At 46.8% G+C, this 16,361-nt stretch overlaps 1 protein-coding gene across 1 annotated transcript in view; it reads right to left on the bottom strand.

Moving 5' to 3' along the window:
• Nucleotides 1-3,307: 3,307 nt before the first annotated feature.
• The window catches only part of LOC127321658 (probable receptor-like protein kinase At5g18500), a 32,687-nt gene continuing 19,633 nt past the window's right edge, over nucleotides 3,308-16,361 (bottom strand). Inside the window, exons 5-8 of the mRNA XM_071819711.1 lie at nucleotides 12,945-13,203; nucleotides 12,641-12,869; nucleotides 12,102-12,542; nucleotides 3,308-3,475 (exon numbers count right to left, since the gene is read on the bottom strand). Coding sequence (XP_071675812.1) covers nucleotides 12,383-12,542; nucleotides 12,641-12,869; nucleotides 12,945-13,203 — 648 coding nt within the window. The 3' untranslated portion in view covers nucleotides 3,308-3,475; nucleotides 12,102-12,382. The remainder of the gene's footprint in view (nucleotides 3,476-12,101; nucleotides 12,543-12,640; nucleotides 12,870-12,944; nucleotides 13,204-16,361) is intronic.

Genomic DNA, 16,361 nt, shown 5'->3' with positions numbered 1-16,361 from the left:
TATGACATTAGAGATAAAAAATAGAGATATGGTAAAGAGGATCGACTTAATTTATATTGTAAACATGCGTTACGTACACATATTTCATGACGATGTCTATATATTCATGACGATGTTGTGATTTCTTGAATGATGTATGCATTGCAGATTTGAATGAATAACATGAAACCCTGAAACTCTGCCGCGGCAGAGAAACGCTGCTTCACCCTAAACCTCTGCCGTTCGTATGACGAACCGAGACCAAAGGGCCTCCACCACGAGCCCTCTGGCCGCACCACGTGGAGGACCCTTTAGTCCCGGTTTATTTTTGAGCCGGGACTAAAGGGGGGCCTTTAGTCCCGAAACCGTAGTCCCGGTTGCAAAACCGGGACTAAAGGCCCAAATAAACCGGGACTAAAGGCCTGTTTTCCACTAGTGTGAATTTTTGTCACTTCATTCCTCAAAATCCCCTCCAAATTTTCCTTCGGTTTATCCCCCCCCCCCCCCCACGTTCCTTTGTTCCTCTCCGATCTGCCGCCGGCATGCTCCTTCTCTTGTTCACGTCGAGCTGCGCGCAGGTCGAACGCGATCCAATTCTTATGTTTCGCCGGTCGCGACCGACGGCGTCTTCCCATTTCCTCGTGGCAGCAACAGAAGCGAGCTGGAGCTTCACCGTTACTGTCCCTACTTGTTTGGTCCCTTATGTTCGGCCAGATCCCTGCCTCAGCCTTTGCTCGCGCCGTGCCGCTTTACCACCTTCGTACGAGCAAATCGTTCACCGCCTTCGTTTTCATTCACTGCCTTCGTTTGTTCTTTACGGAGACCGTGTCCGATAGTCCTACGATCTTCTTTTTGGCGCGAGCACTACTTCATTATCGGCAACTACTTCTCCCATGACATCCGCGATCTACCACGTGGGCGCTAACATCTACCTCTCGACGTCACCACTTGGACTACTTCCGCAACATCAGTTAAGCTGTTAATTAGGGACATGATTGGTTGCTCGCGAGCCCGTTTCCTATATTAAACGGAGAAAAATATTTCCTGCACAGCACACTTCTTAAAGCAGGCTAGATACGGTTAAAAGTTAACCCGTTAGTCATGCTCGATTCTACCATTTCTCGGCGTGCAATCTCAGGCGAGCGAAAAAGTGGTGGCAGCACGCATAATCTAGATCATTTTAGTTTTCTCCGATGTACAAAATGGTGGTTCGATTTGACATAAGCTCTACACGAAAAGATGCGTCTTCATGTTGGGAATCCATTCCGGTGACCGCTTTTTTGTTTCGTCGAGCTTTTGAATGTCTATTCCGTGCTCCTTTCCAAGCTATTTTTGAAGAATTTTGTAAAATTCATCGCATATGTTCGACCTTTTGAATTTTTGTTCGAGGAGTAGCTACGCCTCACCATTTCACGCAACTTTCGTTTTCATAGTTTTCCGTTTTAACATTGGTAAACAAGTACAACATCTCCCTAGTACTCGTACGAAGTTGTAGATCTACTCGTCCATGAATGTCAAAACCGAAAAATTTGAACACGGAAGTTGTGTGAAATGGTGAGGCGCAGCTACTCCTCGAAAAAAAAATCAAATTGTCGACCGTGTGTGAAACAATTGACAAAATTCGTCCAAAAAACTCCAAAGGGAACACACAATAAAGTTTAAAACACTGAACAAAACTATGAACCGGTCACGGGAATGGAATCATAATGTCGAGGACGAGGACGAGGAGCATCTTTTTCATGTAGACTTTATCTCAAATCAATGAAAAGTTAGGAAAATTAAAGAGGATTAAGATTGAAGAACTAGTTTAATTAGTTAGCCACAACATTCCTCAACTTTCAACCTACCAATCGCATGCCCTTTAGTTTCTCTCACCAAGCCCAAATAAAATTGTTAGCAACGAATCATAGTAAAAAAACTGGCCCAAACCAAGGGTACGTTTGGTAGGTCGCAGCCCTGGAGAGCAGATTTCAGCCCATTTGGTTGCTCTCAACACCCCCGCGTAGGGCCAGTGCGTGTCAAAGCAGCCCGGATTTAGGAGGATCCAAGGCCTATTGAGAACGCCTGAATCAGCAGTTTCCCTAGAGCTAGCCCAGAAGAGCAAAAATATTAGCCTCGTTTTGTGCGCCCGTGGTACACGTGGAAAACACGGGAGACGCGGCTTAACTCCCCTACCAACTCCCCTCGCTCCAGTAACCGCTACACTTCCACCCCCTCTTCTCCCCTCACATCCCATCAACTGCTTTGTCCATGGACGCTCCGCCTCCGCCACCTCCGGCGATGAAGATGAGTTCCCGGTGGGCTGCATCGAGCGTCGGCGCCATCCACGACTGTGAGGCGCGCCACCTCTGAAGCGCGGGCGGCGACGATTGGAGCAGGCAAGGTGTCGGCTATCAGTTGACCCTTACGGGTCACAACGATGCGCTCTCGTGCGTCGACGTGGGCGTCGACGGCTGCCATGGCTCTAGCGGGAGCTCAACAGGCGAATCTGCCAACGGGCAGATTTGATCCCCTCCCTGACATCGATCCTCGCCGTTGGGCGGATCAATGCGGGGGCGCCCGGCGGTAGCCAGGAGAAGGTGCATCCGCCGAGGTTTGACCCCGTGTCAAGGCACCTCTCCCGCTTCACCCCTTACACGTTGTCGTCCTACGTTGCAAAGATGGCGTCCGGAACATGTTTATGCACGCCAGTTGATTATCTCTAAGACTCTTAGTCTCATTTGTACTCTTGTCTGTGTTTGAATGTATTTAGCTTTATTATGTATAATTTATATCTTTGTATTGTATCTATTTGTATTTTTTGGCTCGTTGGAGTTGTTGTTGCAATATATGTTTCTTGTGAGCTTTATTGTGAACTCTTTGTAATGCTACCATTTGTTTTAATTCCACCTGCATCACGTGTATGTTTCTACGTGCACATCGTGTAGGTAAACGTCCCTAAATCGATAACATGTGGTGTAATGGTACCGGTTTTAGAGTGTCACAAATATTTACTTAGATGGCATGAAAATAGTAGAATAAGTATTGGTATAATCATAAACCTACCATGGCTTTGTTGAATGTGCATCCATGCTAAACGCCTCTGTCAAACCCTCCCTGTAGTCTATGATCTGAACAAATAATGTGGTGTAAAGTAACAAGAGGACAAGCAAGGGTTACAGAAGAGAGAAATAAATTTGTGTTACCTTGATTCTTGGTCTGACCGGCTGCCGGATAATGAACTACCCATAGCAGTAGGTAAGAAAACAATAGCGTGAACCAAAGAATAAATATTAGACAATATCGTGATGCACGGATAATTAAGACATATAGCATGTGAACTTAGTTGATTTGCAAAACGGACCTCAGATTTTGACGTACCAACTTCCGGATCACAAGCGGTTGTTATTGTTACTAAGTGTGGCGTACTTCTGTTGTAAGTTATGCGAAGTTGATAAGAGATCAATTTTTCTTTCAGGAGATCCAGCATATCATCGGTGGTAATGCAAGGGCACAGCTACAAGAATAATCCAAATTAGCTGTTAATTAACTTAACACTCACACACAAAAACAAACATATATCTAATCTTAACCTGCTTATAAAGCCACAAACTTAGCAGAAACATTAGATCCTAGCCCATGTTTGATACCGTCTCTCTAGTGACATCGCACTTCCTTCCATACTTTGTTACTGCTGGAATTTTGGGCATTTGGCCTTTGGTCCATGGCCCATTATCAAATTCTGAAACTCACATGGCCCATTCCAAAAATCAGTGGCAGCTCTAGTGGGGGCTAAAGTTTAGTCCCACATTGCTAGTTGGGAGAGAGTTGGAGTGGTATATAAGGTGGGCTGTTCTAGTCCTAGTAAGTGAGTGAGAAGAGAGAGAGCCCTCGCGCACTCCTCCTCCTCCGCCGCCCGCCTCGCCTCGCCTCGTCACGACGCTTGTGTAATCAATTACGAGTTATTAACGGACGTTAACACAGCCGTTTTCGTTCCGGTTTTTCTGGATCGTGAACTCGTACGTGGGCTGCGTCCCACGACCTTCCCGAACCGCACTACATAAGACCCTGCGCAACCCTAGCCGCCACGACCTAGACGCATACGCGACTACCTGTTTCCAGTTCATTGCGCCGCCGCCTTCATCTTCCTCATCCCGTCCGTCGGCGTGCACCGACTGCCGGGACAGTAGGCCTCCGGAACCCTGCCTCTCGTGAACCTGTACGGGTGAGGGGCAATCAGGTTTTTGGGGAGCGCTCCGGCGCGACTACTGGCATCACGACGTCGTCATCGGACGACGAGTTCCTCCACACCGACAACTTCTTCCCGGACCTCAGCGACTTCTTCGGCAACCTCAACATGGGCGACAACGACGCTGCTGCGAAGTATGTGAACTTGTCGTTTCTCTTTCAGTTTCTGTTAGAGTTCCTTCTTCTAGTTTCTGTGGTAGATGCGATAGGTTTGTCGTGTTTAGATGTGATCTGTTCATCTACCTCACTAGTCTGCACGATTAGTTTATGTGTTATTTTCATAGTCATGTTTTATCAATTACTTGTACGGATTATTTCATATGGATATTTGCTTACATTTTCAACAATCCAAAAACCTGATTTTAGGCAAATCAATTCAAGCAGCGTTGCTGCCGCTACTCGACCTCCCCTCTTTGATGGTATGCATTACAAGAGGTGGCGCACAAAGGCAGTTCTATGGTTTACAAACCTAGGCTGTTTTAGCGCCACAGATGCTAGACCTGAGGGGCCTCTTTCTGCAGAGGAGCAGGAAAAGTTTGAGAAGGTCGACGCCATGTTTAAGGCGGCCTTGTTCAGCATTCTTGGGGACAACATTGTTGACCCATACATGGCTTTCGACCATGGTAAAGATGCGTGGGACGCGCTCGAGGCCAAATTTGGGGTCTCGGACGCTGGCACTGAATTGTATGTCATGGAGCAATACTATGACTACAAGATGACTGATGAGCGCTCCGTGGTTGAGCAGGCTCATGAGATTCAGTCCCTTGCCAAAGAACTCGAGCAGTTTAAGTGTACCTTACCGGACAAATTTGTGGCCGGTGGCATTATTGCCAAGCTTCCTCCTTCGTGGAGGAACTTTGCTACTTCTCTGAAACATAAGAGACAAGAGTTTTCCGTTTCGGATCTCATTGGCTCGCTTCATGTGGAAGAGAAGGCGAGAGCAAAGGACACACGCGTTCGTAGTTTTGAGGGAGGTTCTAGTGCCAATGTGGTACAGAAGAAGAACTTCCAATCTCACAAGTCTAAGAATAAGAACAATGGAAAAGGCAAGTTTGACGAGAAGAACAAAGCCTCCAACTCAACCAACTTCAAGAGGAAGACTCCTTATAAGAAGAAAGGGAACTGCCATGTTTGTGGCGCTCCTGGACATTGGGCTCCTGATTGCCCAGAACGCCATGATCGGCGTGGGAACAGCGGCAAGTCCGCAAATGTTGTTATTGGCGTTGATACTGAGATGAAGGACGCTGGGTACGGTACTTCTCCTACTGTCCTTTCAGTATGTAATTCTCCTGATTGGTGGATAGACACCGGAGCCAATACACATGTATGTTCTGATGTTTCTATGTTTTCTTCTTATCAGGTCGCAAGGACTTCCTCCGTGCTGATGGGAAACGGCTCACGTGCTTCTGTTCGTGGTGTTGGTACGGTGGATCTGAAGTTTACTTCGGGAAAGACCATCCAGCTGAAGAATGTGCAGCACGTTCCTTCCATTAATAAGAATCTCGGTAGCGGATCGCTTTTATGTCGAGATGGTTTTAAGTTGGTTTTTGAGTCCAATAAAGTTGTAATTTCCAAGTGTGGACAATTTGTTGGAAAGGGTTATGTGTGCGGAGGCTTGTTCCGCTTATCTTTGTCAGACTTATGTACTCAAATCATTAATCATGTTTGCAATGATAGTGAGTCCGATATTTGGCATTCACGACTTTGTCATATTAATTTTGGGTGCATGACGCGGCTAGCGAATATGAATATAATTCCGAAATTTGCTATTGTCAAGAAATCCAAGTGCCAAGTATGTGTGCAAGCTAAGCAACCACGTAAGTCTCACAAGATCATGGAGGCAAGAGACTTGGCACCGCTGGAGCTTATACATTCGGATCTTTGTGAAATGAATGGTGAATTGACAAAAGGAGGGAAAAGATACTTCATGACTTTAATTGATGACTCTACTCGATATTGTTATGTGTACCTCCTGAAATCTAAAGATGAAGCTCTTAATCACTTCAAAATCTTTAAAGCTGAAGCAGAAAACCAACTTGATCGAAAGATCAAGCGGCTAAGGTCTGATCGTGGTGGAGAGTATTTTTCCAACGAGTTTGATTCTTTTTGTGCGGAACATGGTATTATCCATGAGAGGACGCCTCCCTACTCACCTCAGTCAAATGGGGTGGCCGAAAGAAAGAACCGTACTCTAACTGATTTGGTTAACGCCATGTTAGATACATCGGGTCTATCCAAGGCATGGTGGGGGGAGGCGATATTGACTGCATGTCATGTCCTAAACCGTGTCCCCACAAAGAACAAAACCATTACCCCTTTTGAGGAATGGGAAAGGAAAAGGTTGAAACTCTCTTACTTACGAACTTGGGGCTGTATGGCGAAAGTAAATGTGCCGATACCCAAAAAGCGCAAGCTTGGACCAAAAACCGTGGATTGTGTTCTTCTGGGATATGCATTTCACAGCATTGGCTACAGATTTTTGATAGTGAAATCTGAGGTATCCGACATGCATGTTGGTACAATTATGGAGTCGAATGATGCGACTTTCTTTGAGGACATCTTTCCTATGAAAGAAACGTCTAGCTCATCAATTCAGGAGATGCCCAGTTCATCTACTCAGGAATTATTTCCTGAACCTACCATGGCTATAGAACACTTTGATAATCCTGTGGAGGATGACAATGAAGCTCCCAAAAGGAGCAAGAGACGGAGGACTGCAAAATCCTTTGGACATGATTTCATTGTGTACCTCGTGGATGACACTCCCACTTCCATTTCAGAAGCCTATGCATCTCTGGATGCTGACTACTGGAAGGAAGCTGTCCGTAGCGAGATGGATTCCATCTTAGCTAATGGAACTTGGGAAATTACTGATCGTCCTTATGGGTGCAAACCTGTAGGATGTAAATGGGTGTTCAAGAAAAAGCTTAGGCCTGATGGTACTATTGAAAAGTACAAGGCACGTCTTGTGGCCAAGGGTTATACCCAGAAAGAAGGTGAAGATTTCTTTGATACATACTCACCTGTTGCCAGATTGACCACCATTCGAGTGCTACTATCCTTGGCTGCCTCACATGGTCTTCTCGTTCATCAAATGGATGTTAAGACTGCTTTCCTAAATGGAGAGCTTGAAGAGGAAATTTATATGGAGCAAATTTGATGGATTTGTAGTAGATGGTCAAGAAGGAAAGGTGTGTAAATTACTGAAGTCTTTGTATGGGCTTAAGCAAGCGCCTAAGCAGTGGCATGAGAAGTTTGAAAGAACTTTAACCGCTGAAGGCTTTGTTGTAAACGAAGCTGACAAGTGTGTATACTATCGCCATGGTGGGGGCGAGGGAGTTATTCTTTGTCTCTATGTCGATGACATATTGATATTTGGGACCAACCTTACTGTGATTAAGGAGGTCAAGGAGTTCCTATCTCGTTGTTTTGAGATGAAGGACTTGGGAGTAGCTGATGTGATCTTAAACATCAAGCTGCTGAAGGATGACGATGGTGGGATTACATTGCTTCAGTCCCACTATGTGGAAAAGATCCTGAGTCGTTTCGGGTATAGCGACTGCAAATCTTCTCCAACGCCTTATGATCCTAGTGTGATAATTCGTAAGAATAAAAGAATTGCTAGAGATCAATTGCGATATTCGCAGATCATTGGCTCGCTTATGTATTTAGCCAGCGCCACGAGGCCTGACATCTCCTTTGCTGTAAGTAAACTCAGCCGTTTTGTGTCTAGACCTGGAGATGTTCATTGGCATGCTCTTGAGAGAGTTTTACGCTATTTGAAAGGCACTGCGAGTTATGGCATTCACTATACTGGGTATCCAAGGGTACTTGAGGGTTATAGTGATGCAAACTGGATATCTGATGCTGATGAGACTAAAGCCACAAGTGGTTATTTGTTTACACTTGGAGGTGGCGCTGTTTCCTGGAAGTCTTGCAAGCAGACCATCATTACGAGGTCAACTATGGAAGCAGAACTCACAGCATTAGACACAGCCACTGTTGAAGCAGAGTGGCTTCGTGAGCTCTTGATGGACTTACCTGTGGTTGAGAAACCGATACCCGCTATTCCTATGAATTGTGATAATCAAACTGTGATCGTCAAAGTAAACAGTTCTAAGGATAATATGAAGTCATCAAGGCATGTGAAGAGGAGACTGAAAACTGTCAGAAAAATGAGAAACTCCGGAGTTATAGCGTTGGATTATATCCATACGTCTAGAAACCTGGCAGACCCCTTCACAAAGGGACTATCACGAAATGTGATAGAAAATGCATCGAGGGAGATGGGTATGAGACCCACACTATGAGCTGCCCACGGTGGTAACCCACTCTATGTGATCGGAGATCCCGTGAATTAGAGCTGGGAGACAAGCTGTTGGTCAGCTGGGAGGAGAGTATATATCCCTATAGCAATTTTACCACTCCGTAAGATGCAATACTCTCCTAATCTGCATGGCAGGTTGATAGTTATCTTAATGTGTTCTAAGTGGCTTATTTTAGCAGAGATGTTGTCCTGCAGAACATCTTTTGAAGAATACACCTATATGAGTCTGATTGTTAAACGTCGCAATCTATGAGAGTTGGGTGCTCTCTAGTAAACTCATGAAAGGCCCTGGAGTATGACGTATAAGCTCCAAACCGCGAGGAAGCCTCGCGGCAGCCTAGTATCGGTCTAGGCTTTGTATGAAGCTAGTGCGCGGAAAACTTGTAGTTCAAGGCATAGTCCACTATCCAAGTTGCAATCTAGTGTAATATGAAGCTTTAAGTGGAAGTTCAACTTAACAGTCTCCACGACATACCGGTATATAAAACAATGTTCTGGAAACTTATTGATGAGATGTGCCAATGAGAGTTTGTGGGGGATTGCTGGAATTTTGGGCATTTGGCCTTTGGCCCATGGCCCATTATCAAATTCTGAAACTCACATGGCCCATTCCAAAAATCAGTGGCAGCTCTAGTGGGGGCTAAAGTTTAGTCCCACATTGCTAGTTGGGAGAGAGTTGGAGTGGTATATAAGGTGGGCTGTTCTAGTCCTAGTAAGTGAGTGAGAAGAGAGAGAGCCCTCGCGCACTCCTCCTCCTCCGCCGCCCGCCTCGCCTCGCCTCGTCACGACGCGACGCGCCGCGCCGCGCCGCGGGTTGCGGGAATCTCGCCGAGCCGAGCTTATCTTTTTGCTGTTTGGGAAATTAATTGTGTAATCAATTACGAGTTATTAACGGACGTTAACACAGCCGTTTTCGTTCCGGTTTTTCTGGATCGTGAACTCGTACGTGGGCTGCGTCCCACGACCTTCCCGAACCGCACTACATAAGACCCTGCGCAACCCTAGCCGCCACGACCTAGACGCATACGCGACTACCTGTTTCCAGTTCATTGCGCCGCCGCCTTCATCTTCCTCATCCCGTCCGTCGGCGTGCACCGCATCGGCCGGGACGATGAGGCCTCCGGAACCCTGCCTCTCGTGAACCTGTACGGGTGAGGGGCAATCAGGTTTTTGGGGAGCGCTCCGGCGCGACTACTGGCATCACGACGTCGTCATCGGACGACGAGTTCCTCCACACCGACAACTTCTTCCCGGACCTCAGCGACTTCTTCGGCAACCTCAACATGGGCGACAACGACGCTGCTGCGAAGTATGTGAACTTGTCGTTTCTCTTTCAGTTTCTGTTAGAGTTCCTTCTTCTAGTTTCTGTGGTAGATGCGATAGGTTTGTCGTGTTTAGATGTGATCTGTTCATCTACCTCACTAGTCTGCACGATTAGTTTATGTGTTATTTTCATAGTCATGTTTTATCAATTACTTGTACGGATTATTTCATATGGATATTTGCTTACATTTTCAACAGTTACTACTTCCGCTAATCACGTGTAGAGTACCAATTACGCACGGTTTTTTCCCTAATATGTTCCACCTCTCGCTAATCCTGGATCCAATCTCTCAAGCATACGCCACACGTCCCCTCGCAGTCTCGCTGCTATCCGTCGCTGGAAGCAGCTGCCCTGTCGCTGGAAGGCAACGAAGATCGCCGTCTCCATGGGTGCTCTCTCCTGTTCAAGCGCGAATTCATCAAGTCCTTTGCCCCGAGATCGTGGTCAGAGCACAGCGGGCGGCCGACGAGGGTGATGTGCCTCTCCAGGCGGTCTACAAGATGGCTCTGCTGTGCGACCTGCTCGAGTTTCTGCAGGCGTTCCTCTATGACCCCGACCGGAAACGCCGGCGGGCTGAGCCGCTCCTGCGGCCGCTCTGGAGGACTCCGGCCAGGCGGTTCGCCCGCAAAGGTTGAAGGCGCGAGCTACACTCATCTGAACCGAGGCAGAAATATGAGAGATGGTGCTCGAAGCACAACAATAAACAATACGAGCTCGTCTTGGAGGGTGGCGAGCAGGGACACTCTCGTGCCCGATGCCCCGATCCCAAACTGATGAGCTCGTGCTCAAAATGCATCCGAGGGAGTGGGATGGGCGGTGAATGTGGGCTCCCAAATTACAGTATCCCTTGATTTCATACAGAAATTGGTGTCCAATTTTGAGATTTTGGGAGGAGGCTGAGAGACTTGGCAGAGGATATGGGGAAGAAACGGAAGTTGCCGAACCGAAGAATATTGGTGGGTCTCAGCGAGGGTACATACATACATACACTCAATCATATAAACACACACATGCAAACCCTACCCCTATGAGCATCTTCGAAAGACTAAGACCAAGAAACTGATCTGGCGAGTCTTGAGATTGACGAAATCACCATAGGAATCTCGCTAGTTTTTGAGCCCAATAGAAGCGCCGGCAACCCTGTGCCGGCCCCTTCGCGAAGGGCGCGGATCGGGCGCGCCGGCGCCTTGCGGCCCGACGGTTTTCGCGGGTGGGGCCGCCTTGGCAACGACGCGGGAAGGTTGGTCGTCAGCGTTAATTGTCTCCCGCTCGGAAACCGAAGCGGCGACGAGGGGACGCGACTGGCCACGCGGCGTCCACCCACCTCCCGACGCGTCTTCAATGCGCGTCCGCCGCCACCCTTAGAACCGCCTCCCCCGCACTTCTCTTCTTCCCCGTCTTCCAACCCTAGCCGCCGCCACCGCCATTCTCGCAGACGCCGCGCGAAACACCCAACCGTCGAACGCGCCCACCACCCCGGCGTGGCCGGGGCGCTTCGCAGAGGAGCGTGCCTTCGAGGTTGCACGTTCGGCCGGCCGCGACGCTGGCCGTTTCAACAACGTCGGCCGCCAGGCCTGGTGGCAAGGTCGCGACGTCGACGCGACGCTGGCGGAGTACGGCTACCGCCCGCGCGTCCACGGTGACACCTCGCGCGTCCCGCTCTATTTCCCCCAGGCGCAGTGCATGGCGCCGACGGCGCCGCCTCTACAGAGGCCACCGGCCCATATAGTAGGATACGCCACATAATCTGATGCATAATTCTATGGCGCATACTGCCATATACGTCACATAATTTAGTGCCTTTCTGTAGCGCATACGGCACAGAAGTCTCGGAATTCTGTGGCGCACCCCAATATGCGCTACAGAAATTAATTTTTTTTGCCTGATTTCTGTAGCGCATGAGATATGCGCCACAGAAACTAAAAAACGTGCGCCATAGATGAGGGTTTTCCTAGTAGTAGAACCATGCCAGTTGAGGTACATGCCTGTGAATAACTATACGAAACATGCTCCTTCTATGTGGCGGACATGACTACAATTGTGAGCACGGCTTTTTAAACGCATGATCGAATGGTAGTATTTTTTAATAAAAATGGTATTTTTCTTGCAGGTTTCACTGGGAACTAGCATGACGTAAAGAGAGTAAAAATGTAAACACAGTTTCGTGGGTACAGTCTCATAACTTTTGTACACCATTATGCTATTTGGACGAAAAAAAATATATCATATCATTTGCGATCATACCTGGCTTGTCGGTAAGCTTGGCTGACTTCTTAATGCATCAAGAACATGGCTCCCAGATTCCGTCTTATTAAGACCGGTGACAATTAACCCAATACTTGGCCTTTTGTCTCGATCAGTCTCCACACAGCTTAAAGCTATTTCTATGCATCTCCTTACTTGTATAGAATACATGCCTACTGATGTTGCATGTATCCTATTCATCCAGTACGTATGTACCTAACAATTTAAAACCACATATAATTTGTAAATGTGGAACATTGTTATCAATAAATTGCAACACTTTATCTTACAAGGTCGATGAATTGTTGGGAAGATATTTCACTACTTCTACGGTAGCCATCTGGCCCTGCCATTATCTTTATGATCACCACACCGAAACTGTATACATCAGACTTAGTTGAGATCGCACCTGCATCTATGTGCTCCGGTGGTATGTACCCACTGCATGAGAAATCATGTGTTACTATGGGATAACATTCATAAAATAAAACATTTATCATACAAAAAAATTCTAGTTCGCATCAAACATATTCGCTTACAGTGTTCCTATACGGTTTTCCGTAAAGTGTGTTTTATCTCCTCCGACCAGCCTTGATAAGCCAAAATCGGCGATTTTTGGTGACATGTTCTCGTCCAACAATACATTGGCCGGTTTCAAATCTAAATGATACATAGGAGGATTTAATTTCTCATGAAGATATTCTAGACCCTCGGATATCCCCTTAATTATTGCATAACGTGTAAGCCAATTATGTCCATTAGATTCATCTGCATGAACGAACAAAGACTCAGATAGTATCGTGCCAGTACACTATAATACTAGTAGAATACCATATATCATACCAGAAATAAATTTGTCAAGGCTTCCGTTGTGCATATACTCGAAGCAAAGCATCCTCTTAGTCTTTTCAGCAAAAACAGTTCTTCCATTGTGCGTCATGAATTCCTTCCGCGTTTCATGGCAATAGCCAATTAACCGGACAATATTTTTGTGGTGAAGACTTGCAATGTTGTGATACTCCTTCTCAAATTCCATATCATCAAGGTCGAGATCGTTTTTAAGAACCTTCACAGCGATCTTTTCTCCATCTTTATGCACTCCCTGTTGAGTATATCACATGCATGGTTTAATTTTCTAGTTTTAACAACACATGTAACATGTATAAAGCAGAAAACAGTACATGTATGATTTAATCTACCCGATACATATATCCTCCCCATGTACTAAATCCTCGTATAAGCAAAGAAATATCCTATGGAGACCATCCGTGCATTTCATGAACTTCTTTGTTTTTATATAGGGTCTCGGGGTAACTGCGTTCAACTACAACATCTAAGCCCCTGCATAAGTATTTCAATTTTAACCAATACTACTATGTGTATATATCTAATAATATATAAAGGAGTTAAGGTTTCTGCCAAAATTTTCGTCCAATAACTTCAAATATTTTATTGGATGGATTTACCCTTCCACCAAACCACATATTATGCACTATGCCATTGTACCGGTTTGATTTTTTCTTCCCCAATCAATCAACACACTTCGTCCCCTCCTCCGGTACCCCTGCTCCACCCCGAAACTCGAAAGTCGTCCCTCCGCTCGAGAAATCCCCGCCCCAATTTTTTCTTTTTTTTGAAAGCATTATATATATAACCAGCTAGCAAGCTGCCTCATTAAAAATCTTCCAGTCCCCTTCGGTACCCTGGTAAGGAAAAGGGTGTGTCAAAAACTTGCAGCCTACAGTCACACACCATTACAATCAGCCATAAGGTTGTGAACCAACCAAGGATGTGGCTCAGCATCCCAAGTAGCAGGCTCATCATTGACAGCCGCAAATTTGGCACAACAATGAGCCCCTTGGTTGGCCTCGCGACCCTCATACAAAAAGTGAAAAGAAGAAAAACTACTCTTCAGATCACTAATCTCATCTTAGATAGTTCTAATCACTGATCGATCATTCTTTCTATCCGCCCAATGCTTCATCAAGACTTGACAGTCCGTCGCAAGAACAACTTTATCAAAACCTCTCTGAACAGCATAGGCGCAGGCATCGCGAGCGGCAAGGGCCTCCGCTATCAAGGGCTCCATAACCCCGTCATACACCTTGGTAGAAGCTCCAAGGAATGTAGTGTGGTCACGCACCACCACACCAGAAGCCGCCTGACCATCAACCTCACAGATCGCCCCATCCAAGTTCATCTTGAAAAAACCATGGGCCGGGGTACTTCACTTACATGGCTGGCGCAACCCCTTCTTTGAATCTTGATTCTTGGGTAACTCTAAGAATTGCATCGTCTCCTGAATTACCTCCATGGTTTTGGAAGGGTTATACCCACTTTTTCCATATGTAGTATTGTTCCTTGATGTCCAAATATTGTACATCACAGTAATGATCCTTGCCCGCTCGTCGGGTGTATTTCTAGGATCGCAAAGGATATCTCGTGTCCATGTCAAGGGGTGCAACTTGGGGAGCTTCAGAAAGAAAACTTCTTTGGCTGCACACCAGAATTGTTTTGCATGACTACACTCAATTAGTGCATGCATCATATCTTCGGATTTCGCTTTGCAGATGCCACAAGTGTTGTTCTCCATGACATGCCGCCGTGATAGAGTCCTGTAGTCAGGTAAAATTCCTCGAAGAACTCTCCACCAAAAGACACGCACTTTAGGTACCACACAAAGCTTCCATAATCTGCTCCAAATATCAGCATCGTTATCGGATGTACTAGCATTGTCACCACTGCTAATAATTTGAGCCATCTCTCGTCGCTCCATCAGAGCTCTATATGCAGATCGAACCGAGTAAATACCACTATTTTCTTTTGACCAAGCAATCCAATCCACGCCCCAACTCTGCCTAAGAGTAATCTTCAGTATTGCTTCAGCGTCAGGAGCAAAGAACATATCACTAATGACATCAGTCTTCCATCTATGGTCGTCAGTAATCAGATCACTCACCTTGTCCTGATCGGTGTCCATCCTTCGTCCCATAGGTTTCATTGAGTGTTGCTTTGGTATCCAGTTGTCATTCCAAATTGAGATACTATCACCAGAGCCCACTCCAAATTGATCTATATATAATGCATGAATGTATACAGCTTCTAGTAGCGTACAAATATATGAAAATTTTATTTTGAAATAAAAAAATGAAATAAAAGGGGGGAGCGGTGGCAGGGTGGGGGGTAGATGCACCCCTTAAACCCTAAAGGAGCAGGGTCCTGCGCGCGCCACGTAGAGAGCCGTTTGTCCCGGGCGGTGTTACCACCCGCGATAAAAAGGGGTGTCCGTTGCGCGCCCCGCGGCTGCCACGTGGTGGACCTTATGTCTCGGCTGGGAAGCGGGCCGGGATAATAGGTTGGGCCTTTTGTCGCGCCCCCGTTGTCCCGGCTGGCCTGCCGGGATAAAAGGCTCTTACGGCCCGCGATATTAGGCCTGTTTTGTACTAGTGGTCTCTCTTTGATGGAGTTGGACATACAGTTTCAGAGTGTCCAAGCACACCACAGGAGAAACAAAAATAGGGCATAAATTCATATTGGATGGAATACCAGAAAGTCTTCCCCAATTTTTTAGACTCGAGACCCACCCACCTCATGAGTGAATCCTTCACCTTGATATACACTCTTGCACGCAGATACTGGGCACTCACCAGGCCGTCCTTGTTGATATCAAGCTTGACAAACTCCCCCACCTTTTTTGCAATCCTCTCCCCCAAATTCCAGTCAGTTTGTTATACGGGAGATCAATGACACGTACCCAGATCATCAGTTTGTCGAACCTCATCTCCGACGGTCTACTCCGGTGATGGAAATTTTCCAGAACCACGGCACACTTGTTCACCGTCCATTGGGATCGCTCCCAGATACGATCCCGATCCCTTTCCGAGTCAAGCTCAGCAATGAACATGTTCTTCCCACCATCCCAAAAAAACAATCCCTTAGGGTTCCCCCACGGAGGACGAAGCGCAGCCGAGATCGTATTAATGTGATATACTTTTGGCTCAGACAAGGTCTTACCGGCGAGCGCCCACATGGGTTTCTCCATCTCATCCTCATCATCATCTACTAATCTGTCCGCTTCTGCAGCAGTCAGCTTGAGATTCTTCATCATCTCCTCTACCGGATCCTCCGTCCCAACTCGGGACTTTCTTGTTTCCGCAGCAGCTTCTCCCCTTGCCTGGTCTTTCCCAGCCGCCGTTTGGACACTGGGATCCATCGCGGCAGCCGCAGACATTCCTCCGACGAGATCCCTCTCGGCAGCGG

Source organism: Lolium perenne, chromosome 5 (assembly GCF_019359855.2).
Source record: "Lolium perenne isolate Kyuss_39 chromosome 5, Kyuss_2.0, whole genome shotgun sequence".
NCBI lineage: Eukaryota > Viridiplantae > Streptophyta > Magnoliopsida > Poales > Poaceae > Lolium > Lolium perenne.
This window is presented reverse-complemented; position numbering and strand designations above follow the sequence as displayed.